The sequence below is a fragment of the Bubalus bubalis genome, chromosome 10, assembly GCF_019923935.1.
Source record: "Bubalus bubalis isolate 160015118507 breed Murrah chromosome 10, NDDB_SH_1, whole genome shotgun sequence".
Classification (NCBI taxonomy): Eukaryota; Metazoa; Chordata; class Mammalia; order Artiodactyla; family Bovidae; genus Bubalus; species Bubalus bubalis.
In genome coordinates, this window is record NC_059166.1 from 32,181,510 (window position 1) to 32,208,814 (window position 27,305).

The 27,305-nt window shown below is 38.5% G+C and overlaps 1 protein-coding gene across 1 annotated transcript; it reads left to right on the forward strand.

Moving 5' to 3' along the window:
- Nucleotides 1-500: 500 nt before the first annotated feature.
- Nucleotides 501-25,486, forward strand: LOC102416346 (FACT complex subunit SSRP1-like). The gene is given in 4 exon segments (XM_044924557.2): nt 501-709; nt 23,871-24,133; nt 24,136-25,290; nt 25,293-25,486. Coding segments are annotated over 4 exon segments (1,725 nt in total). The 3' UTR covers nt 25,391-25,486.
- The last annotated feature ends 1,819 nt before the right edge of the window (nt 25,487-27,305 follow it).

Consider the following 27,305-nt stretch of genomic DNA (forward strand, 5'->3'; position numbering starts at 1 on the left):
GGCAACTCTTGATGGGCGGATCACAGTGGAGAGATCTGACAGAATGTGGTCCACTGGAGAAGGGAATGGCAAACCACTTCAGTATTCTTGCCTTGAGAACCCCATGAACAGTATGAAAAGGCAAAATGATACGATACTGAAAGAGAAACTCCCCAGGTCAGTAGGTGCCCAATATGCTACTGGAGATCAGTGGAGAAATAACTCCAGAAAGAATGAAGGTTGGAGCCAAAGCAAAAACAATAACCAGTTGTGGATGTGACTGGTGATAGAAGCAAGGTCTGATGTGGTAAAGAGCAATATTGCATAGGAACTTGGAATGTCAGGTCCATGAATCAAGGCAAATTGGAAGTGGTCAAACAAGAGATGGCAAGAGTGAATGTCGACATTCTAGGAATCAGTGAACTAAAATGGACTGGAATGGGTGAATTTAACTCAGATGACCATTATATCTACTGTAAATCAACTATACCCCAATAACAGTAAAAAATGAAAGAAGCTCAATGCTTTGTGGGCCTTTGGAATCTAAGGCAACATATGCTACTCGTGGGAACAATGCTCTGACTCACAAAAGGCTCTCAGCTTTGAGTGCTACCCAGAATAAGGCAAAATTATGTACAGATCCAGACTCAGTGAGAGCTGCTCGGCACTTGGGCCATTTGCCTCAAGATCTGAGAGTGCTCGGGTTATCCATGGTGGTTAAATATGCAAGGTAGAATATCTATTGAGTTCTACCAAAAAGGTCACAGTTCAGACATCTAGAATTCTTTTTTTTTTTTTTAATTTTATTTTTAAACTTTACATAACTGTATTAGTTTTGCCAAATATCAAAATGAATCCGCCACAGGTTCCTGGGTGCTTTAGCAGAGAGCTAAGTATTTGCTGTTTTAAAATAGTTCCTGGTGTGCTGTTTTTCTTTGGTAGAAATTGACTTTAGAATTTGAGTGACTCAGATGATAAAGAAACTGCCTGCAATGCGTGAGACCTGGGTTTGATCCCTGGGTTGGGAAGATCCCCTGGAGGAGAGCATGGCAACCTACTCCAGTATTCTTGCCTGGAGAATCCCCATGGACAGAGGAGCCTGAGAGGCTGCAGTCCATGCATGTCTGCAAAGAGTCAGACACGACTGAGTGACTAAGCACAGCACAGCACATGATACAGGGAAGGACTGGTTGAAACCCTAGATGTAGCACAGTCCCTTGAGATGCCAGGAAGTTTTCTGACAGTATGTCCATTAAATCAGATCCCTTTCACCACTGAGGAAGTAGTGAGGTCCCAGTCAGTACTGACACTTAGTAGAGATATAAGTTTACTTTATGTACAAATCTTGTCTCAGCAAGCAACACCATCTTAGAAATTACAAAATGCCAATCCATTTTTATCATATCCCATATAACAGTGACTCAGATGAAGGTACTCATTTTGTGGCAAGAGACAAGTAGCTCCAGACTATACATATATTGCTTAGAAGCATCTCAGCTAATGCACCAAGGTGGGTAGCCATAGTCTGGGATGTAGCATATTTGCTATCCAATATCTGATATTTGGTGCTGAGTTGCCAGAAAAATTGGACCCAGGAACCAAAGAGAGGTCATACAGAACCTTCTCACCATCAGTGACTGTCTTTTGGATTTCGAGTTTCCTGTTTCTGCCCTGCCAGATCAAAAGTCTCAGTTCCCAGGAAGTGAACATGTATACTAGAGAATACTGGAAGATTCCTCTGAACTAAAATTCCACCTCCCACCTGGTCATTTTTGGTTTTTCGTGTCACCAAATAAAGGATTAACTTAAAGTGGTTGACTCTAATTTTCTTGAAGATCTAGGGTTGCTGCTCTCTGATGGAAAAGAGGGAAGTTTGCCTGGACTGAAGGGTATTTGGGGATATCTTTGGGGGTTCTGTGCTCAGTAATAATGATAAATGGATGCCCAGCAACCACAGCTTTAGAACAGAAATGCATTAAGACCTGAGACCCTTTAAGGAGGACAGTCTAGGTCGTCACACTGGACAAGCAACCTAGACAAGCTGAGGCACTGGCAAAGGGTAAAGGAGTTCTAGAATGAGTAGTAGAGGAGTGGGATGGTAAGTATCAATTTCAGCATCAGTTGTAGCAGCAGGGAATGCAACTTTTTGCATTAAGATTCTTTAATATCAAGTATGAATCTTCATAAATATTGCAAGTGGTCGTGACATAGAAAGGAACTCTGAAGAACTTGACTTAATGGAATTAATTGATGGGGGACATAAGAAGATCTTAAGGTGCAAAGGATACACAAAATCATATATTTCTTGTATCCTGCTTCATATATTCTCTGCAGATTTGTACCAGCTTTGCTCAGGTGTTTCTTAATGCTTGTGCCACATAACCCTCACTTTCTGCTTCAAGACACTTCTGATACTGCAACATGAGATGCGTGCATGACTCTGGACCTTCATGAGCACACAAACGTGAACTGCAAGGGAGTGAGCCCACTCTTAACTAATGAGGGGAATGGAGCCAATTAATAAATATTTCTCTTGTTTTTTCCCCCAGTTGGACAATCTGAGATATATTCCATGAAGTGCCTGAGAATTTTTGATAGGATGGTGCAGTATTACCCATAGTAATGGCCAATTCAATATGCACCCTTTAATTAGCTTTCCCTTTCTCCCTATCTCACTCCCTATGTCCTCCTTCCTTTCTCCCTGAGATTACTCCCTGAATAAACTATCAGTAGGAAAGACATTGTCTTAGAGTCTCTTTTTTTTTTTTAGAAATCTAGGCCAAATAAATTAGAGGAGAGATCAAAGCTGAAGAAATAAAGTTGATCAAATTTTTATTTCACTTCACCCCAAAGGAATTGTAAGAAATTTTGTAGGCATGGGTATCATGCATTTCTTATGTGAATCTTTAGATGTGAAGCTGGAAAAGTTTAGCTGTCTAAAAGATATGGGGTCATTATTAGCCTCCATTTTCCAAGAATACAGTGAAGTTTTAGTGGTCTACATCTACCCAATTTGCTCCTCAGAGAACCCTCAAGAAATTGTTTTTGTAGTCACATTACATAAGAAACTATGTCTATAGACAAGACTAAATTCTATGCTCACTTTATCAACATCATAAAAAAGTTTCTCCTGTGTTTGACAAGTATAATATCAATAAATCAATTTTAGTGTTTTAACATTAAAACCTGGTCTCTTTTTTGGTTGGGTCTGAAACTAATAGCACATCATTTATAATACACTCTGAACCAAGAATGCCCTCTTATAAAATTTCTCAGTTTGTTTTTCTTCTGTAGAACAATATCCCTGTAAACTGTAGAGAATCCATTGTTAAAACATGAAATCTGTCTTTGATGATTTTAGCTATACTAAGTACTAAAGTAATTTTGGTTCAAATGTAAGAGAAACCTCTCTATCCTTCTTTTAATTCTGTCTGTCTCATTACAGAAGGGTCTAAGTATTAATTTAGGTATTCATCAACTTTAAATAATGAAGGAGTATTTGCTAAGTCACTTCAGTTGTGTCCGACTCTGTGCGACCCCATAGACAGAAGCCCACCAGGCTCCCCTGTCCCTGGGATTCTCCAGGCAAGAACACTGGAGTGGGTTGCCATTTCCTTCTCCAATGCATGAAAGTTAAAAGTGAAAGGGAAGTCACTCTGTTGTGTCCGACTCTTAGCGACCCCATGGACTACAGCCTACCAGGCTCCTCCATCCATGGGATTTTCCAAGCAAGAGTACTGGAGTGGGGTGCCATTGCCTTAGGTGCCAATAATTTCCAAATCCATCTTGAATATATCAGTATTTGATAAGAGAAAAGAATGATGAAGTTATTCAGTTCAGTTCAGTTCAGTTGCTCAGTTGTGTCCGACTCTTTGTGACCCCATGAATCGCAGCACGCCAGGCCTCCCTGTCTATCACCATCTCCCGGAGTTCACTCAAACTCATGTCCATCGAGTCGGTGATGCCATCCAGCCATCTCATCCTCTGTCATCGCCTTCTCCTCCTGCCCCCAATCCCTCCCAGCATCAGAGTCTTTTCCAATGAGTCAACTCTTCGCATCAAGTGGCCAAAGTACTAGAGTTTCAGCTTTAGCATCATTCCTTTCAAAGAAATCCCAGGGCTGATCGCCTTTAGAATGGACTGGTTGGATCTCCTTGCAGTCCAAGGGACTCTCAAGAGTCTTCTCCAACACCACAGTTCAAAAGCATCAATTCTTCAGCGCTCAGCCTTCTTCACAGTCCAACTCTCACATCCATACATGACCACTAGAAGAACCATAGCATTGACTAGATGGACCTTTGTTGGCAAAGTAATGTCTCTGCTTTTCAATATGCTATATAGGTTGGTCATAATTTTTCTTCCAAGGAGTATTAATGTCTGCTTTATTCTTAACCTGAATTGTTTTAAACCAAGGCAACATGTCTGGGTTTAATAATACTTCCCTGATGGCTCAGTGGTAAAGAATCTGCCTGCCAATGTGATGATGCGGATTCTATCCCTGGGTTGGGAAGATCCCCCGGAGGAGGAAATAGCACCCCACTCCAGTATTCTTACTTGTGAAACCTCATACAGAGAAGCCTGGTGAGCTACAGTCCATGGATGGGGTTGCAAAAGAGTCAGACATGACTTGATGACTAAACAACAAGAAGAAGAGAAAAGCAGTGCCTCAAGAAAAATTAGAAAATCAATTTGAAAATCTTGACTCTATAATCTCTCTACATCACACCTGAGTCTGCCCTTCAAAGCAAAAAATCTAAAGGTCTCTCTGGTTCCCTTTCCCTCCCTCCACCTCACCTAGAAAAATATGTGAAGAAATTGCTTCACTTAAAAACTTATACCTGTGGTGGATTCATTTTGATATTTGGCAAAACTAATACAATTATGTGAAGTTTAAAAATAAAAAAAACAAAACAAAACAAAAAAAACTCAGTCTAGGAATTTCCCTAGTGGTTCAGTGGCTAAGACTCTGTACTCCCAGTGCAGGGGTCCTGAGTTCCATCCCTGGTCAGGGAACTAGATCCCACATGTTGTAACTAATATCTGGCACAGACAAATAAATATATAAGATTTTAAAAAATTCAATCTTTCCAAATGTGATGAAGTCTGTTGTTATTTTTGTTTAGTTACAAAAACATAAATTCAATTTTCACCTGGCCATGCAACTGATAATTTAAAATTGTACACCAATTTGAATTCATCTGAAATATTTTTAGATGAAAAAGAAAGAAGTTTTGAAAGTATAAGTGGATGAGAAACACAGAAAATTTTATCATTTATATAAGAGAAAAATGACTTCACTTCTACATAATTATTGCAAAAATTTAATGCAAAATTTGAATCCTGAGTCAACTGAGTAACCCACCACACCTAGACCAATTATATTTTCCAGATAAAAAAATAATGACTTTTGTATGAATTCTATGTGTGAGAGGTATCCAAAAGGTATTGATATTCTTAGAACATATTGATAATTTATAGAGGTTAAAAAGCATAATTTATATCCAACTACCCACTAAATCTACACCATAAAATCATTACACCTAGAAAAGAAAATTTAGCCACCACTGGTAACTTTTTCAAATACAAAAAAGCAAAAACCAATATAATGAGCATATAAGACTAAGTATTTGTTAGCTTTTTTGCCATTTTTAATATATTTGTGAGCATTGTTTCTACACATATGCTGTACTTTTATACATATTTAGTCATAAAGAATACGTATCACTTTTTAAATGTTATACAAGTGACAGCATATTGGATGTATTCTTTCTACAACTTCTTTCAGCGTTATGTTTTTGAGATTTTTTTCATATTGAAATCTTGTTTTAGTGGTTGAGAAGTTTCCATTGTATGTCATTTTTAGTTTACTCTGGTTTATTTGATTTTTATTTAACAATCAGCAATGCATTGTCTCTTTATGCACATGTGCTAAAATAGCTGGGCTATAGGGTGTGCAACTTTAATTTTATTAGATGTAGAATGGCAGCGTGTTATACAGTAGGTGTGTTGTTTGTGTGAGTTCAGATCATTTACCCTTACCCTCTTTGACTCTGTTTCTTGGTCTCTAAAATGATAATAGTAGTAGTAACTGCGAATGACAGACTGCCTGTTATACTGCAGTATCCATTATCCTCTTTATCCTTAGAAGAGTTTCAGGTATATACAAAGCCATCCAGATAATGGCTACACTTTTAGCATTCTTCCTAGGTGTGGACATATGACTACATTCTGGGTCCTTCTCTTCCTGCTATCTAGGAATGGTTGGAGAGACAAAGAGAGAGAGAGAGAGAGAAAACTTATCCCTAGAAATGGAAGCTCTGTCTTGAAATCTTGAACCTGGCAGAGCTGTCCCGTTAGCCATCTACTGCTGGACTCTCATAAGGAGGATAAATAGACTCTTGTTTAACCACTGGATTTTTATTAGTCTCATTTTTATAGCAGTTCAGTTTACACCTTAAGAATTCATAATTTGTGGCATTGTTGTACTAAATTGCAAACTCTAGAACAGTGCTCAATAAGTATCAATTATTTTGTTATCATTACAATGCCAAATGGCTAAGGTGTTTCACTAATTTATAAACTTACCAGCAGGAGACCCAGGTTTAATTCTTGGGTTGGAAAGATCCTTTAGAGAAGGAAATGACAACCCACTCCAGTATTTTTGCCTGGAGAATCCCATGAATAGAGGAGCCTTGGAGCCTGGTAGGCTACAGTCCATGGAGTTGCAAGAGTCAGACCTGACTTAGCGACTAAACCTCCACAGCAGTGCATGAATCTTCACGCTTCACTGAATTTTTTATATTTATGTAAATTGATGGATGTAAATTGCTTTTTATTAATTCATATTTTCTTAGTATGCTTTTTAAAAATGAAGAATGACAAGCATTTATAAAAGTGCACAAATCCTTAGCATATGGCTTAATGAGCATTTAAACACACATGTATTATCAGAACCAAGAATACCTGGTTTCCTTGTGCCTCCTCCCAAATACTAGCCCTGCTGTCCCCAAAGGTAACATTATCCTGAATTTTAAACACATAAATGTTAGGGACAAAACTGTACTCCCCCTCACTCACATGCTGAAGTTCTAACCCCTAGGACCTCATATATGACTGTGTTTGGAGATAGAATCTTTAAGGAGTAATTAAGTTAAAAAGAGGTCAGCAGGGTGGACCCTAATCCAACATGACTGATGTTCTTATAAGAAGAGGAGATTATGACACAGATAGGTTCAAAGGGAAGACAATGTGAAAACACAAGGATAAGATGGTCTAGAAACCAAAAGAGAGAGGTCTTAGAAGAAATCAATCTGCCAACTTGAATTTCTAGTCTCCGTAACTATGAGAAAATGAATGTCTGTTGTTTTAGATATTCAGTTTGTGGTCCTTTGTTATGGCAGCCCTAAAAAAAAAACACTAATAATGGTAGATTAGTTTTGTTCAAAATGATCTAGTATAAGAATCAATATCAGATTCAGAATCTTTTGTTTAGATCTTCTCAATAAACGTATTTTATTGAGATTTACTGCAGTGTTGAACATGGTGGTAGTTAGTCCATCTTGTTAGTCTATGGTATTTCATTATATGTGTATAAAAATTTATTTATCCATTTAATGCTGACAAGCATTTGAGTCATTTCCAAAGTTTGGCTATTGTAGACTGTTGCTCTTTAGATTCTTGCTATCTTTTGGTGAACATGTGTTCATTTCTCTGGGGTACTGGTCTAGGAATAGAACGTCTGAATCCTGGTATGTATCTATGTTCGATCTTGTAGATTCAGCCAAAAACTTTTCTAAAGTAGTTTCACCAATCTACACTTTCAGAGGAAGTGCTTTCCAGTTGTTCCACATTCTTTTCAGCATGAGGTATTGTCTGTACGTTTTTTTATTTTGGATATTCTGATGTGTAATAAATTCATTGTGAATTTAATATATATTTCCCTAACTACTAAAGAGACTAAGCACTTGCTTTCTCTAGTAGTATATGGCCAATTTTATACTTGAAAAGAATGTGTATTCTATGTTTGTGCAGAGTCCTCTAATATTTCAAGTCCATTATATTAGTTACTTATGCTGCTGAAGTGTCCATATCCCTATGAATTTTTGTAATAAAATGTCCCAATGATTATGGATTTGTCAGTTTCTTCTCTATATTCTGTCAGTTATTGATTTATGTATTTTGAGCCTTTATGAATTGTTATATATGCCTAGTAGATTGGACTTTTTTTCATTTTGAAATGTTCCACTTTATTTATAGCAGTGATTCTTATAGTAAAGTCTACTTTTTCTAGCAATAGTACAGTTATAGATTGGTACATTTTATTTGGCTAATAATTGCATATGTATCTTTTTTCATTCTTTTTTAAAAAATTGCTTTCAACATTTCTACAGTCTTACATTTAAGACACATCTTTTGTGTGTTATAAATGGCTGACTTTAAAAAAATTCAATTTAACAAATTTTATCTTTTAATCATGGTATTCACACTACTTGCATTTAACAAATAGATATTATGTTTAGTTTTAAACTACCATTTTAATTTATTTTCTATATATTTTTCTTTTGCCTTTTCTTGTCTTCTTTTAGATTAATCAAGTATTTGGTAAATTATTCCATACTTATTCTCTATTACTTTGTTATTCATTATTATACTATTCTTTAGCTGATTAGCCTAAGGATTAAAACATGAATGCTTGATTTGTTACATTTTAATACAAACTGTTACTTTTAGCCTTTCCCCAATAATGCTTTTATTCTTTTTCCAGCTTTTGTTGCTATGTATTTTGCATCTTCAAATATTTAAACCACACAATGTATTAAATGATATTTTAGACATTCATTCAGATGTATTCAAATATTTATTCTTTTGATGCTCTTTGTTTTTCCTGCATTTATATGCAGACTTTCTACCTAAAGAACTTAATAAATTTTAGTGTATATATATATATATATATGTAGTTCTGCATGTGACTGTCAGTTTTTTATATTTGAAAATATACCTATTTTACTTTAAATTTTTATGGATTTTTTTCTGTATGTATAATTCTAGAAAAGTAGGCATTTTCTTCTAGTATTTAAAAAAATATTAATTTCTTCTAGTTCCTAACGTCTGTGTTGCATATTTAGCCATTAGTCTGTTTCTTGCTTTTCTGAGGGTAACAGATTTTCTTTCTGGGTGCATCTGACAGTTTCTCTGTATTTGTGTTTATATGTCTGAATCTTTGATGTGCCAGTAGTTTCATTGTGATGTATATCTTTGTGGACTTGCTTTCTTGTGGTTCATAAAATTTCTTGAGTATGTGGCTTGATATTTTCTACATATATATGTAAATTCTTAGTCATATTCTTCAAATGTTTTGTTCCACTTTATCTCTTATCTCCTTCTACACATCAGTTCAGTTTAGTTGCTCAGTCGTGTCCAGCTCTTATGAACCGCAGCACCCCAGGCCTCCCTGTCTATCATCAACTCCCGGAGTCCACCCAAACCCATGTCCACTGAGTCGGTGATGCCATCCAACCATCTCGTCCTCTGTCATCCCCTTCTCCTCCTGCCCTCAATCTTTCCCAGCATCAGGGTCTTTTCCACGTCAGACATTTATTACCTGTTAGACATTTCACCAGGTCCAGTATGTTTCTTATTATATATTCTATACTTCTTCTGACTTTACTTCATTTGAGCTATTACCTGTCAATCTATCTTCTAGTATACCAGTTTAACAGCACCCAGCCTACTGTTAAACCAATCTATTGAGTGCTTAATTTTGGTTATTATCTTTTTTCCAAGCTAGAATTTCTATTTGATTCTTTTCTCTGGATTCTAGTTCTCTACTAGAAGTCTCTCTTGTCCTGTACTTTTAAAAAATATTAGCCACAATTATTTTTAATTCTGTATCTGATAACCTTAATATTTGAATCTCTTATTGACCTGTTTTTATTTTATCTTTTTTTTTTTTTTTTTAACCTTTTGTTCTATGTAATTTGGTTCTCTTTCTGGTATGATTGGTTGTTTTAAATGGATGTCCGTCATTGTATATGGAAAGTTTTAAAGACAAATTGACACCCATGATAATAATATTACTTTCCTACAGAGAGGACTAACTATTGTTTCTGGTAGACAATTAAAATAGAAGTAGGTCATCTAAATCTATTTTGGATTGAGCTAATTTCAGATATTTTTCAGTAATATTCTAGTTTCCTTAGTCCCAAGGGTAGCTCTTCTGGAGCTCAGCTTTTCTGAACACCCAGCTGAGTGTCTGGGGCAGTTTACCAGGATCTGGTAAACTGGTGAGCCCTGAACTTCAGATTTTGTCTCCCCAGTCCTTGTGATTGTTGGAAATTCTGAAGTTTCTTAACCTCTTAGGGACCAGTTTTGTTTGGCTTTTGACCCCTTGGCTGAAAGTTACAAATAGGCAAATACTGGCAAGTATTTCAACAGAGCAGATAACAGTGAATATTGAACTTACCTCTTTGTGATTCCTTTCTTTTTGGAATCTTGGCTCCTCAGGTCCTAACTATTGTGATTGCTCTCTGAAGTCTTAAAACAGATTTTTAAAATTTTCCAGACTTTTTGTTGTTTTATATTAAAAGATTTAGTCTTATGCAAGTTAAACAGCTGTAGCCAGATGCACACACCCTCTGCCTGTTATTTTAATTTGCATGCCCATGTATTGTAGTGAGGTTGGGGATGTTTGTTTTTTGTATATTTACTGATCATTGTGTTTTCTTCTCTGTATATCCTTTGCCCACTTTTTACTGGATTGTTTCTTGGCTGATAACATTTGAAGAACTCCAGATACTACTTAGGGGAAAGGAAGCTCTGTCTGCAGATATCTTCCTCTAGTCTGTGACTTGTCTCAATTTTTTTATGTTGCCTTTTGTCACACAGAAATTTTCAATGTTAATAGATAAATTTAAAACATCTTTTTCTTTATGGTTTGTGGGTTTTGTGTCTGGTTTAATAAATTTTTTTGTATCCTGATGTTATAAAGATATCCTCTCCAGTTTTCTCCCTAAAGTTTTGCAGTTTTGTTTTTATATTGAGGCCTTTAATTTACCAGGCATTTACTTTTTCTGTGTTTTATCATGTAAGAATAACCAAGTGTTCTAACACCATTATCAAATGCCGACTACTTCCCAACTGTTTGATACTATCACAGTCAGTGTTTCTTTGTAAGATAAACTTCAGTATTTTTAATGTATTGATGTCATTAGTTTCTTTTTATGTTCACATAACTACCTATGGACAGTGATCACATTTCATGGTTCTTTGACTCTCCCAAACTCTTTAATTTTTATAAAAATTAAGTACAATGAAACATTTGTTAATAGATATATTGACCTAGATTGATTGATGCTACATATTGATAGGAGACATAGCATTTTCTACCCATGACAATATTTTAGTTCAGTTCAGTTCAGTCACTCAGTTCTGTGACCTCATGGACTGCAGTACACCAGGCCTCCCTGTCCATCACCAATTCCTGAGCTTACTCAAACTCATGTCCATCGAGTTGGTGATGCCATCCAACCATGTCATCCTCTGTCGTCCCTTTCTCCTGGCTTCAATCTTTCGCAGCATCAGGGTATTTTCCAATGAGTTAGCTCTTCACATCAGGTGGCCAAGTATTGGAGCTTCAGTTTCAGCATCAGTCCTTCTAATGAATATTCAGGACTGATTTCCTTTAGGATGGACTGGTTGGATCTCCTTGCAGTCCAAGAGACTCTCAAGAGTCTTATCCAAGAGTTCAAAAGCATCAATTCTTCTGCACTCAGATTTGTTTATCATCCAACTCTCACATCCATACATGACTACTGGAAAAACCATAGCTTTGACTAGATGGAATTTTGTTGGCAAAGTAACAAAGTCTCTGCTTTTTAATATGCTGTCTAGGCTGGTCATAGCTTTTCTTCCAAGGAGCAAGTGTCTTTTAATTTCATGGCTGCAGTCACCATCTACAGCGATTTTCAGTTCAGTTCAGTTGCTCAGTTGTGTCCGACTCTTTGCGACCTCATGAATCACAACACACCAGGCCTCCCTGTCCATCACAAACTCCTGGAGTTCACTCAAACTCATGTCCATCGAGTCGGTGATGCCATCCAGCCATCTCATCCTCTGTCATCCCCTTCTCCTCCTGCCCCCAATACCCCCCAGCATCAGGGTCTTTTCCAATGAGTCAACTCTTCGCATGAGGTGGCCAAAGTATTGGAGTTTCAACTTCAGCATCATTCCTTCCAAAGAAATCCCAGGGCTGATCTCCTTCAGAATGGACTGGTTGGATCTCCTTGCAGTCCAAGGGACTCTCAAGAGTCTTCTCCAACACCACAGTTCAAAAGCATCAATTTTTCAGTGCTCAGCTTTCTTCACAGTCCAACTCTCACATCCATACATGACCACTAGAAAAACCATAGCCTTGACTAGACGGACCCTTATTGGCAAAGTAATATCTCTGCTTTTGAATATGCTATCTAGGTTGGTCATATCTTTCCTTCCTAGGAGTAAGTGTCTTTTAATTTCATGGCTGCAATCACCATCTGCAGTGATTTTGGAGCCCCCCAAAATAAAGTCTGACACTGTTTTCACTGGTTCCCCATCTGTTTCCCACGAAGTGATGGGACCGGATACCATGATCTTCGTTTTCTGAATGTTGAGCTTTAAGCCAACTTTTTCACTCTCCTCTTTCACTTTCATCAAGAGGCTTTTTAGTTCCTCTTCATGTTCTGCCATAAGGGTGGTGTCATTCTGCCTATATGAAGTTATTGATATTTCTCCTGGCAATCTTGATTCCAGCTTCTGGTTCATCCAGCCTGGCATTTCACATGATGTACTCTGCATATAAGTTAAAAAAGCAGGGTGACAATATATACAGCTTTGACATACTCCTTTCCCGATTTGGAACCAGTCTGTTGTTCCATGTCCAGTTCTAACTGTTGCTACTTGACCTGCATACAGATTTCTCAGAAGGCAGGGCAGGTTGTCTAGTATTCCCATCTCTTTAAGAATTTTCCCATTTGTTGTAATCCACACAAAGGCTTTGATGTAGTCAATAAAGCAGAAGTAGATGTTTTTCTGGAACTCTCTTGCCTTTTCTGTGATCCAATGGATGTTGGAAATTTGATCTCTGCTTCCTCTGCCTTTTCTAAATCCAGCTTGAACATCTGGAAGTTCATATGTAAATATGACAATATTTATACCCTTGATTTCTATCGGATATTGCAACATGTACAAAAAATATCTACTTGTGGTGACTCTAAAATGAATCTCTAGAGAAATATTATTAGTATTAGTTAAGATTTATTGGTTAATGGTTATATGCTTGGCATTGTTCTGAAAACTTTGCTAACTCTATATATGTTAACTTTATATATGTTAACTCACTTATCAGAAACCTATGACTCAGAAACTACTATTAATCAACAGTTTTAAGATAAGAAAAATAGAATCACACAGTAGTGAGTTTTTACTCAGGTTTATAAAGACAGGCAATGCAGAACCATTTTATTTAAATCCACTTTATTTTAACATGAAAAATAGATGAGGTATTGCTATTATAAAACTTTTAGGTAAACAATAAATTATAAAATATTTCTAAATAGATTTATATTTTTCCTACAAAATATGTTCACACTTATATTTCAGTTTTTGAGTACAGTTATCATATTCATTGATAATAATTAGTCAGAAATATACTGACCTGTGGCTTTGTACAAGGTGTTAAAATGAACTCTAATTTGCTTGAATCTACATACAATGTCGGTCTGTTTGCATTCACTGCTCTTTACTTGATAACAGCTGCATTTCAAGGGATAATTCACTTCATGTGTGCACTGATGGTTAAAAACACATTTCACATAAATGGAATAAAGAATATTTAATAGACTAAGTTCTATGCATGTGAAAGCCAACAGCAATATTAGAAATGGTGTTTATTTTATAGCCCAGAAACTGCATTTTAAATGCTAGTGTATGTTTATATGACAGTTCTATTAAATATAAAAGAGTCCCATTACAAGGGAAGTCCTTTACATAGACTTTTTATGTGGTCTAAATAGCATACCCAGCCCTGCAACTGCTCATGTGAGACATTTTTAGAACCTTATTTATGTTAAAGCCATAACAAACTAGCAACTAGAAAACTATAATGGGCACAAACGGCTAATAAAAAGAGATTGTTGAAAATACTTCTTAATAGCAACTTAGGAAGAATCTTGATGAAACAAAGTCAAGTCCAGTGTCTCTGGAAGCCTGCCACCCCAGTAATCACAGGCCACAGGTACTCCCCCTTTTCCATCATTGTTGCTTTCTTGGCTGGAAACTAAAGAGCGAATAAACTCTAAGACTGGTATTTGCCCTACTTTTCATCCTTACTGCCTACTGAAACAGAGGTGCTCTGGAAAAACTCCTAGGATTGTTTTTCCTCCCTGTGATGATTATTTACTAGATGGTTTCTCTGGAGAAGTAGGGCAGATACTCTAAAACTGGTCAAAGGGGGAAGGGTGCCAGCCTGCATGCACACATGAATCTGCATATGTGTGCAAGTGTGTGCATGTGTATTATATATGTAAAGCCCGGACACTTGAAATCTGGATCACTTCTCAGCTGAACTGCTGTGTTTAGATAAGCTGGCTAAAATGAACAGGTCAAACCCTTTATTTATAGAGTACAAACTATTTGATCTGGAGTAGATACCAGCTCTACAGTCAAACATGTGGGCCGAAGTCATTTTTATTGCTACATCTTGCAGAATTCTAAAATGGTTCATGCAGTCACCCATGTGAGCTAAGGAAAAATTCCCACAGAAGCGTGGGCCAATCAAGTGTGAAATGCTGCTTGGATCACTAAAAAAAGCCAGTATGTATTTATATAAGTGAAAGTGTAAAGCAGTGAAAGAAGAATGATTTTAATTTCTTATTTATGGCCACATTGGGTCTTCATTGCTGCTCGTGGGCTTTCTCTAGCTGTGGTGCCGAGGCTCCTCATTACAGTGGCTTCTCTTGTTGCAGAGCACAAGCTCTAGGGCACATAGGTTCAGTAGTTGTGGCACACAGGCTTAGTTGCTCCACGGCACATGGGGTCTCCCTGGATGAGGGATTGAACTCATGTCTTCTGCATTGGCAGGCAGATTCTTAACTACTGGGCCACCAAGGAAGTCCAAGAGTGACTTTAATTTCTGAACCGCAGGAATCTCCTAATGAATTTTTCTCACCCAGAGGTCCACCGCTAGGACAGTAGCTGAATCTGGCACAAAAGCAATGCTCTCTCTGTGAAATATAGAGATACTGGAAACCTATGGAATACGGTTTGAAAACTACTCACCTATTGGAGTTATCTATGCCATAAGAAGCATGGTTCAAAAACCATTCATTTTTGGGAGTTGGATCAAGATCAGTGATATTTGTCTCTAGCCCAGTGTGGAAATTCATTCCCCTACACCCCTGATGAAGGGCCTCCAGTCTATTTTTGAACTCACAGTATTGGGAAGCTCATGACCTTAAATTTTTCTAGCTTTACTTGTATGAAAAATTTTTATAAGACAGTTCCCAACCCATGCATGCTTAATTTTTATAATCATGTCACTTAAATGAAAATGACCACCCAAGAACAGCTGGCTCATCTTAGAAGTTTCCCACTGCCATTCTTGGAATTTCCTTGTGACAGGGGAAAATTACACACACACACACACACACATATATGTATATATAAACGTATTTTCAGTCCATGTCATCCTGCCCAGCTTCTGAGCCTTTGTTGTGCTGAGTGGAGGAAAGTGCCTTAAAGATAACATCTTAAAGTTATTTGAGAGCCCTAAATAATATATATTTGGATTTGGAATATGAGTCAACTTAAAGAAATTAAAATGTTCTCTTATTTTCCTATTCTTCACTCAAATTTTCTTTCTCTCTTAATCAAGTTGGCTCTTCCAATTTGCAGACTGTTATCCTTGATAGGGTCCTTCTAATAATGTAGCTCCTGGATATTGTATAACAAGATATTGATATGTGAATAACATTAATTTGTATGCAGCTAGTTTTTTTCTAAATTTTATTTCTGATTAAGGATACTAATCAGGATACTAATATAATTAAGGATACTAATTTGCAGTCTATGGGGTCACAAAGAGTCAGACACGACTGAGCAACTGAACTGAACTGAAGGATACTAGCACCAAAAATTTGAAGGGAAATATTAGGACTTTTGAAGGTTTTAAGATCTCTGATTCTACTAGAATATTTAAAACAACTTTGAAAACAAAAAATAAAGTTGAGGACTAACATTACATGATAATAAGTTTCATTATATCGTGATAGAAATTAAAACAGGATGATACTGTTTATAAAACAGAGAAATAAAAGACTAGGACAAAATCATGTGCAAAATGACGTATACATAGCAGACAACTGATTTGAACACTAGTGCCAAGGTAATTCAGTGGTGCAAAACATAGCCTTTCAACAAAAGATGCTTAGACAATTGGATATCCATGTAGAAAAATGTGAGTAAATAAACAAACATTTGATTCATGCAGCACATTATATGCACAAGTTAATTCAAAATAGGTTATAAGCTGAATGTAAGACATTAGACTATACATCTAGAGGAAAATAGGAGAAAACCTTTATGATCTTGGGTTAGGTAAAGATTTCTTAGATGCAATGCCAAAAGTAAAATTCATAAAAGAAAAATTAACAAGTTATAATTAAATTGCTTAATAAAGCTAAAAGTTCTTGTTCTTTGAAAACCACTATATAAGAATGAAAAGACAAACTAAGACTGGAAGAAAATATTTGCCAAATATCCATTTGATAAAAGACTAGTATCTAGAACATATAAAAAAAACTTGTAACTCAATAATATGAAAACAAAGAATCCATTAAAAAAAATGGGCAGCAGTTTTGAACAGACAGTTTATCTAGGGATATAAGAATGGTAAATAAGCATGAGAAAAGATGTTCAATATTATTAGGGAAATGCAAATTAAAGCCACAATGCAATAGGGCAGAGGTTCTTTGCAGAGAAGTCACTGTGGTTTCCTTTTTCAGTAGTCTTTCCATGGAACCCAGATGGCCTGCCACTGAGGGCCAGTCCTCTGACACCTCCGCACAGATCCCTTAGGAAGCCTCCAGGCACCCACTGCCTTCTATGATGGCCAATTCCTCCTTGCAGGTGCACTGGAATGACCACCAGGATTCAGAGGTCACCATTAACCACCAAATCAAACAAGAGCCCTACATCTCTTATATCTACCTGTCCACACACTTCTTACTACCTTGACCATGATGATGTGGCTTTAAAGCTTTCTTCACCAGTCTCATACAGAGAGGGAACATGCTAGAAACTGACGAAGCTGCAAGAACCAAAAAGGTGGTTAAATCTTTCACCAGCATATCAAGAAACCAGTCTAAGGCCACCAGGAGAGTGAGTTGAATGCAATGGAGTGTACATTACACTTGAAAAAAGTTTTAATCAGTCAGTACTGGAACTGCACAGACTGGCCATTGACAAAAACAGACACTACTTGTGTGATTTCATTGAGATATATGTCCTGAATGAGTAGATGAAATCCATTAAAGAACTGGGTGACCACTCTAATCAACTTACATAAGATGGGGGCCCTGAAAGCTGTCACTGCACAGCCTGTCTTTGACAACCATATCCTGAAAGACAGTTACACTGAGAGCTAAGTCTTAGGTTGGCTTACCCATAGCCATGGGGGTGACTTCTTTGGTCACTAAGAGAGGGCATGCATTTGAGTTTATCTTTACCTTTTCTATAAGTTACATCAAAGTACCAACTTAAGTTCTTCCAATTGTAGCATTCTTTCAAATAAGATATTTGGTACAGCCTCTCATCCAAAAACTACACCAAAATAACACTGTATTTCATACCTATCAAATGGCTAAAATTTTAATAGCTGATCATAATAAGTGTTGATGAGGAAATGGAACTCAGTGGTAGAGATATAAAATGGTAAAACCATGTAAAATGCTTTGGGAAAAAGGCAGTTTCTTAAAATGTTAAATATACATATGTAATCTAGCACTTCCACTAGGTCTTACCTAAAAGAAATTGAAAGCATAGGCCCATATAGATTCTTGTATACAAATGCTAAAGGGAGCTTAATTATAAAGCCAAAAAGTGAAAACAATTCGAATTTCCATTAATAGGTGAATGCATAAACTAAGTGATGTGGTACACCCATCTGGTGGAATGCTACTTAATAAAAATAGCTAAAATATTAACCTATGCTACAGCTTGGATGAGTCTCAGAATAACTATGCTGAGTGAAAGAAGTCAGAAAAAAAAATCCCACATGATTCCATTTTTATAAACATCTTAAAAATTCAAACTAATGTATTCTGACAGAAAGCAGATCAGAAGTTGCTTTGAGAAAGAAGGTCAGGAATCTTGAAGGGAGGGATTATGAAGAGGTGCAAAGAAATTTCTGAGAATATAAATATATTCATTACCTTGCAGGGGAGGGTTCAAATTCTATACTTTAAATATATGCAGTTTATGTATGTCAACTGTCCCTCAGTAAAGTTGTTAACAAAAGTCTCTGAATGGCATACACTTAGCACAGGTTTATCTTTATGTTCATCTTTTAAATGAGGCTTTAAAATGTGAGCCTGGCATGGGGTTTAAGTACACTGATGTAGCAGTGAGTGCTTCCCTCCTTGGCCTGGATTCTAGCCATCCTTCCTTTGGGCAACTTGCTGATTTCAGGCTCCTAGGTCCAAGGTCAGGGAAGGTTGTGCTGATTGACTTGCTCTTTCACTGCTCATCTGTTTTTTCTTTAAGATACTTTTCTCAGACTTAGATTTTCAATGAGATCCTTTAAGAAAAGATATGTGTAAAACTAGTAAGCACCTGTCTTCTATCTCCTCCTTAAAAACTACATCAGCTCTTAAAGTAAATAACATTGTTTTTTGTCTTTTGATTACGTTTGGGTTTGAAGGGGGTGGAAAAAAAGCAAAACATTACCTTTCTGTTTGACATTTTGCAAGTGAGAGAATTAGCAAAGTTAGCCTTACTTTCTAATGAAAATTGGTGCAAGCAGATAGATTTTATTAATTTGGCCAAGAAAATTTGAGAGGAAAAGTGGGAGGGCTGACTTATGAAACCCATCTGGTTCTTAACTAAGTTTCAGTCCCCAGTCAAACAGCCCCAAGTGGCAAGGCTATTTGCTACACTAGCTTCATGGACTTTAAGGACCCAGAATTTAAAAAAAAAATCAAGATTCAAAGATCAAATTCCTAAGATGAAGGTACTTCTCTGTGGAAATCTGCCCTGCTTCCCCTTTTCTGTGTTAAAGACTGTATGTCTCTTTTATCACAGGGCCCCTTTCTTTATCTCTTTTTGTGTAACTGTGTGTGGTCTCCTTTTGTGTCTATTTCTCCTTCTTCTTTGACTCTATGAAATATATCATGAAGTTAAACGTTGTTTTTATTATTTATTGAATGGAATGTTTGAATCTCCTTCCTTAAAAGCAGATGGATGGCCTATTTTTACTCCTCTTAAAAACTTCACTTATAATGAAACAAATAAAATCTAGTTGTTTTATGCATTTTACTTAAATGGCCTTCAATTTGCTTTTTCTGTACTAGTGGCACTGCTCTTCCCCTGCCTTTCCCTGTTGGCAATAACGCTGTTGAAAAGTAATAACTTAGTGAATTATTGTAGTTCATAGACTTATTTGAAGGTGGCGTCAGGTGCATTACCATATAGCTGACAGTATCTGTATTTGCTGTTTTTCCCTTAAAATTTTTTTTTGCCTATTTGTTGGCTAATAAATATTTGATCATTAAAATAAAACTAATTAAATATATGCATTCTTAAAAACTTGCTTATTTCACAAAATTGTTATAATCTTCAAACCATGACTTGACAAAATTCAATTATGAAATCAGTAGCAGTCAATGAAAAACAGCCATTTTCATATATTGCTTTGGTCACTTTTCTCATCTTTTGGATGAGAGTGCAATTGTGACCACACCATTTACACTGAGAGAACATCAAAGATGAGCTTTAGATATTCAGTTTCATACAATATAAGATGTCTGAACACCTAAGAAAGTTTACTTCAAAAACTAATGCTAGTCATCTATGAGTCTGGTGTTCTACCAAATGAAATATGAGGCCATGAAAAATGGGCCTTATCAACAATTAAAGCACAGTATGAAATAATCATTGAGTAAGGCAAATGAAAGAACTATTAGAAAAGAATTTTGGAAACATTAAGCAAAATTATTCCAAATTGATTTAGTCAATTCTGCAAGGAGGTTAGAAAAAAAAATAGCTGCTTGAAATCATGGGCCTCTGATTCTATATTACATTCTATTATTTTAATCACAGAAAGTAAACAGTACAAGACAGGGGAATTTCCTTTGAAATAGAAGTTGGAGAACGTCTTTTGCAGTTCTTTTATTGTATCATCATCTCTTTCCAATTCTGCTCTTACTCTGTGACTTTCTGATAAAGAGCAGTTATAAAATTTCCAGAATTACGCCCACCTGCAGCAGCAAGATTTAAAGATGGGAGTACTTCCAGCAGGAGAGTTCAGCCACATTCCCACTGACCTCCAGGGATATAAAAATAGCCTCGAGTGATCAAGAGAGGCAAGTTGTCTTCACCAATAGACACCCATTCAGAGTGAGCTCTTACCTCCTTCCTCTCTAACCCTCGGGCTTCCCTGTCCCTGTGAAAAGAGCAAGGCCGTTGGAGCAATGAATACTCCTCTATTAACAGACCAAGTGGTTGATAGAATTTACATCAGATCTGGAACAAGAAACGACACCAGTGAGACCAGGAGGAATCACAAGATCAGCTCAAGTGAGAACAGACGTTGGCCTAGATTGATTCTGCACTGCAGTGAATGCATACAGCAGGTATGGCACAGGCAGTCACTGCAGGATCTCCCCGGGAGATGCTAATTCCACACACTTGCCTGGGAAGAGGAACTAGAGCCTGGAGCCCTCCCTGGGATTCTTAATAGACAATCTGTAGCAGCAGAGGCCAGTGCGCATATTCTTTTTTGCTGCCAAAAGTCAGCTCTAAGCTGAGGAGGCCAGGGCAGAGGCATCTGGCTTTGAACTTGTGTGTAGAGATGCAGCCAGAATTCTTTACTGTGTAGTCTTGCTTGCCTTTGTAAAGTCAAGCAAGCAGTCTTGACTCCTGCTACTGCCATCTAAGCTGCCCATTTGTGCAAATGGAAATACTCAGAAAACAAATAAAACCAGGGTGCAATTTTTTTTTTAGATAAGATCATGGATCAATCAGGTTCTGGTAAAAGAGCAAGAAGTCAGTGTAGGCAGTTCAAACATTGTGGGGTTTAATACAGGGAATTAGCAGTTTGTAAATTCAGTGGAAAGGGTAAGAGGAACAGAAGTCTGGGTTGCAACTGGACATTTGCATTCAACGTCACATTGCTGCATCTGCAATCTATAGGTTAGGAGACAGCCATCCCCCGACCCTATGCACACCTGGTCTATCAGAGCTCATGGTCGGCCAGTATAGCCACAGAAAGATGGCCTGTCCCATCCATACACCTTCCAAATCTCATGCAGGCACTTCTCATTGGTAGAAACTAAAGCATGTCCAGGATGCAAAATCAGCAAATCAGTTGCACGAGTTTCAGAACGGTAGTGCTTAGTCTTCCAAATCTGAAGGAAGTAAGGATGGATGTGGAAGGTCTAGACACTATGGAGTTGGCCCAAAATTTCATTTGGGTTTTTCTGTAACATCTTTTGGCATAGTATCCATCTGTTGCTGTTGTACTAAAACCAAACAAAGTGAAAAAGTGTTAGTCAGTCAGTCATGTTCAACTCTGTAGCTCACCAGGCTGCTCTGTCCATGGGATTCTCCAGGAAAAAATACTGGAGTGGGTTGCCATTCCCTTTTCCAGGGTATTTTCCTGACCCAGGAGTCGAACTCAGGTCTCCTGTATTTCTTTTTCTTCTTTGCCATCTTCTTTTTCTTTACCATTTCTTCTTCTTTACCATCTCTTCTTCTTCTTTACCATTTCTTCTTCTTCTTTACCATCTCTTCTTCTTATTTACCATTTCTTCTTCTTCTTTACCATTTCTTCTTCTTTACCATCTCAACCACCAGGGAAGCCAAATGAAAAAACCAAACAGAACGTGACTGTAAATGTTATTCTCCATGAGCATAATACTCCTGGCAAAGTTAGTACATTACCAACAGATAAAAGACTTCAACATCTCAAAACTAGTCAACACTTACCAAACTAACAGTGTTAGATAAAAATAGTTTTTTTTCTGCTCTTCATGAGAAACTATATGATTATGTCATTAAAATTTTCACCTCCTTACTGCTTATGAATTATTTATATATGTCTTTGCATACACATAACTTGAAAGTTTTAAGGAAAACAACCCACTAATTGAACTAAATAATTTCAATTTCCATAAATAGCCTTAGACTTAGTTCTATAACTCAGTCGAATATGTGTCATATTGATTAATTATGCTTGTAGTGAGTTTTACTTTTTATGACTAAAATGAACAATACAAATAAAGTTGATAAATTCAGTAAATTAAATTTTCCTGTGGTTCAACTTTCTTTTTCTTCTTCTGTGACTAGACTTGGTATCCAATATATTTATCAGAGTACTATTTTCTAACATGAAGCACAAAAAAGACTAGAGTGTTGAATCAGTTACTCACTCAGTTGTATCTGACTCCTTGTGACCCCATGGACTGTAGCCTTCCAGGCTCTGCTCTCCATGGAATTCTCCAAGCAAGAACACTGGAAGGGATTGCCATTTCCTACTCCAGGATCTTCCCAACCTAGGGATCAAACCTGTGTCTCCTGCATTGGCAAGTGGACTCTACCACTGAGCTACTGTTATTCAAATAATGTTAAAACATTTTTGTTGCTTCCATCTTTCCCAGGAAACAGACTCTGAGGTAGAAATTTGTGTGAGAGCAATTAATTGATGAGCACTCTTGGAAGAAACATGAGACTCAAGATTGGGAAGAGAGGGGAGTTGAGCCATGATTCAGTTGTAACAAAGTCCTCAGCAGATTCTCTGGAGATGAGATGACTATTCAGAGTTGTCCTGAATCACACTGGACTCCTATCTTGACTACCTGGGATGTGGGCTATTCCCAGGGAACAAGTGTCCACCCTGGATGAAGCAACTTTCTTGTACAAAGGGTAATGTCCACTAGAAATTATCATTTTAAGTGAAGCAAGTCAGACAGATAAAGACAAATACCACATGATATCACTTATATGTGGAATCTAAAAAGGTGATACAAGTGAACTCATTTACAAAACAGGAATTACAAACTTCAGAGTTACAAATTTCAAAAACAAACTTATGGTTACTGAAGGGGAAAGGTTGGGGGCAGAGATAAATTGGAAGATTAGGATTAACATATACACACTGCTGCTGCTGCTGCTGCTGCTAAGTTGCCTCAGTCGAGTCCAACTCTGTGCGACCCCACAGATGGCAGCCCACCAGGCTCCCCCGTCCCTGGGATTCTCCAGGCAAGAACACTGGAGTGGGTTGCCATTTCCTTCTCCAATGCATGAAAGGGAAAATGGAAAGTGACATGACTCTTATCGACCCCATGGACTGCAGCCTACTAGACTCGTCCGTCCATGGGATTTTCCAGGCAAGAGTACTGGAGTGGGGTGCCCGTGCCTTCTCCGACACACACCACTACATATAAAACAGATAATCAACAAGGACCTACTGCATAGCACAGGGAACTCTACTCAATACTCTATAATAACCTATATGGGAAAAAATCTGAAAGAAGAATGAATATATGTACATTTATAACTGAGCTACTTTGCTGTACATCTGAAACTAACACAATATTGTAAGTCAACTGTTCTCCAATATGAAATAAAAAGTTAAAAAAAACCACCAAGGACATACTGTATAGCACATGGAACCACGACATCCGCATCTACCCCACCTTCCTGCACCTCCACGGCAAGACCTTCGACTACAAGATCCCCTACACCACGGTGCTGCGGCTCTTCCTGCTGCCCCACAAGGACCAGCGCCAGATGTTCTTTGTGATCAGCCTGGACCCCCGCATCAAGCAGGGTCAGACTCGCTACCACTTGCTCATCCTGCTCTTCTCCAAGGATGAGGACATCTCCCTGACGCTCAACATGAACGAGGAGAGGTGGAGAAGCCCTTTGAGGGGCTGCTCACCAAGAACATGTCGGGATCCCTCTACGAGATGGTCAGCCGGGTCATGAAAGCGCTGGTGAACCACAAGATCCCGGTCCCAGGCAACTTCCAAGGGCACTCGGGGGCCCAGTGCATCACCTGCTCCTACAAAGCCAGCTCAGGGCTGCTGTACCCTTTGGAGCGGGGCTTCATCTACGTCCACAAGCCGCCCGTGCACATCCGCTTCGACGAGATCTCCCTTGTCAACTTCGCCCGCGGGACCACCACCACGCGTTCCTTTGACTTTGAAATTGAGACCAAGCAGGGCACCCAGTATACCTTCAGCAGCATTGAGAGGGAGGAGTACGGCAAGCTGTTCGACTTTGTCAACGCCAAGAAGCTCAACATCAAAAAGCGAGGGCTAAAAGAGGGCATGAACCCCAGCTACGACGAATACGCCAACTCCGACGAAGACCAGCACGACGCCTACCTGGAATGGATGAAGGGGGAGGGCAAGATCCGTGAGGAGAACGCCAACGACAGCAGCGATGACTCGGGAGAGGAGACCGATGAGTCCTTCAACCCGGGTGAAGAGGAGGAGGATGTGGCAGAGGAGTTTGACAGCAACGCCTCTGCCAACTCCTCCAGTAACGAGGGCAACAGCGACCAGGAAGAAAAGAAACGGAAGCAGCTTGAAAAGGCCAAGATGGCCAAGGACCACAAGAGCCGCAAGAAGCCCCTGGAGGTAAAGAAGGGCAAGGACCCCAACGCCCCCAAGAGGCCCATGTCCGCCTACATGCTGTGGCAGAACGCCAGCCGGGAGAAGATCAAGTCGGACCATCCAGGCATCAGCATCACGGGCCTCTCCAAGAAGGTGGGTGAGATCTGGAAGGGAATGTCCAAGGAGAAGAAGGAGGAGTGGGATTGCAAGGCTGAGGATGCCAGGAGGGAATATGAAAAAGCCATGAAGGAATATGAAGGCGGCCGTGGAGAGTCCTCCAAGAGGGACAAGTCCAAGAAGAAGAAGAAAGTCAAAGTGAAGATGGAGAAGAAATCCACACCCTCCCAGGGCTCATCATCGAAGTCTTCATCAAGGCAGCTGAGCGAGAGCTTCAAGAGCAAAGAGTTTGTGTCCAGTGACGAGAGCTCTTCCGGAGAAAACAAGGGCAAAAGAAGAGAAGGCGGAGTGAGGACTCCGAAGAAGAGGAACTAGCCAGTACTCCACCCAGCTCAGAAGACTCGGCATCAGGGTCTGATGAATAGAGAAGAAGATTGTGTCTCCTGGGGCTTGCCCCGTCCCAGCCCCAGTCTCCCCATCCGTGTTTTGGTACCTGTTTTCTCCTATGAAATACAGTCCTGGGTTCTGTGCCATCTGAACAAGCTTTCCGGCTAGTCTGCACTTCCCTGGGGCCGCACGGGAGGCGTCTCACCCTGCGGCTTCAGCAGATGGCTGTCTATAATCCGGGGAGACATCCGGTGGGGGCCAGGGCAGGGCTGGATCCCACCCAGCGCCCTGCCTTCCCGCCCTTTGGGGTATAGCTGCTGCTTGTCCTGTACAAGTTGCCACAGGCAGGGGTCCTGTGAGGGCAGGTCTGTAGCTCCTAACTGGGGCCTATTTCTACTTTTATTTTGTATTTCTGGTCTGTGAAAAATGAACATTTAATAAAGGGAACTGACTTTGGAAATTAAAAAAAAAAAGGAACTATATTCAATATCTTGTAATAATCTAGAAAAGATTCTTTTCAGATTTGCTATATACCTGAAACTAACACATTATTCTAAACATTTAATACTTCAATTTACAAAAATTGTCAAAAAGATGAATTAATAAAAATTTATCATAAAAAGGGCAATGTCCAAAGAGGAATTCACTACAAACCATTGGTAGTCAACACCCCAGCATCGAGAGGAATGAGTGCCTCAGCCCTTGTGGGGGATCTGGCTACAAACCGCAGTGTGCACTGTGCCTCCCCCAGGCACCGTGTTGAAGACACCCAAGACAGATCTAGATCCCAGCTTCATTCCGTTAAGAAAATATTTGTTTTGACACACTGATACATTCTATATCAAACTACAGTTTGGTATCTTGTTGAGTCTTAGATATTGGAAAACATTTTAAATATATCATACTTATAGAGAAAAAATAAGTCCTGGGGGGTGTACATGTGACACAGTGTTTTTCTAGGTCAGACGGCAGTTTGAGTTTGTTTTTCTATCTTACAAATATCTTTTGGAAATTTAATTTTTATTCTGTGTCTTATGGATTACAATTATCAACAGCATTCTCTTATTATTCTACAATAACATTGGATACAGGCAGCTTATTTCCCAGGCAACTTCAGGTATATTGTGTGAAAAGATTTCATTGTCAGTCTGACATGGCACATTGTTACCAAAAAAATGTGGGTTTCCCTGGTGGCTTAGTGCTAAAGAATCTACCTGCCAATATAAGAGACATGGGTTCTATACCTGATCCGTGAAAATTCCACAAGCCACAGAGCAACTAAGCCTGTGCACCATAACTATTAAGCCTGTGCTCTAAAGCCCAGGAGCCACAATTACTGAGCCCATGTGCCACAACTACAAAAGCCCACATGCTCTAAAGCCCATGCTTCACAACAAGAGGAACCACCACAATGAGAAACTTGTGTACCACAACTAGAGAGTAGTCCCTGCTATCTGCAACAAGGGAAAAGCCCACACAGCAACCAAGACCCAGCACAGCCATAAATATAGAAATAATATTATAAAACATGAGTCTTGATCATTGAAGAATAGTATATTTTATTCATTTTATTAAGTGAATCAACACTTCAGAAGCTTCAGCAAACAAGTTTCAACTTTTGTGAAATTAAATACAACATATTCTGAGGAGTTAAAATTAAAGGAAAGAATATATAACTTTGAATAATATTTATTTAAGATAACTTATATTAGAAGCCAAGTAGTATATATGTATCAGATCAGACCAGATCAGTCGCTCAGTCGTGTCCGACTCTTTGCGACCCCATGAATCCCAGCATGCCAGGCCTCCCTGTCCATCACCAACTCCTGGAGTTCACTCAGACTCACGTCCATCGAGTCACTGATGCCATACAGCCATCTCATCCTCTGTCGTCCCCTTCTCCTCCTGCCCCCAATCCCTCCCAGAATCAGAGTCTTTTCCAATGAGTCAACT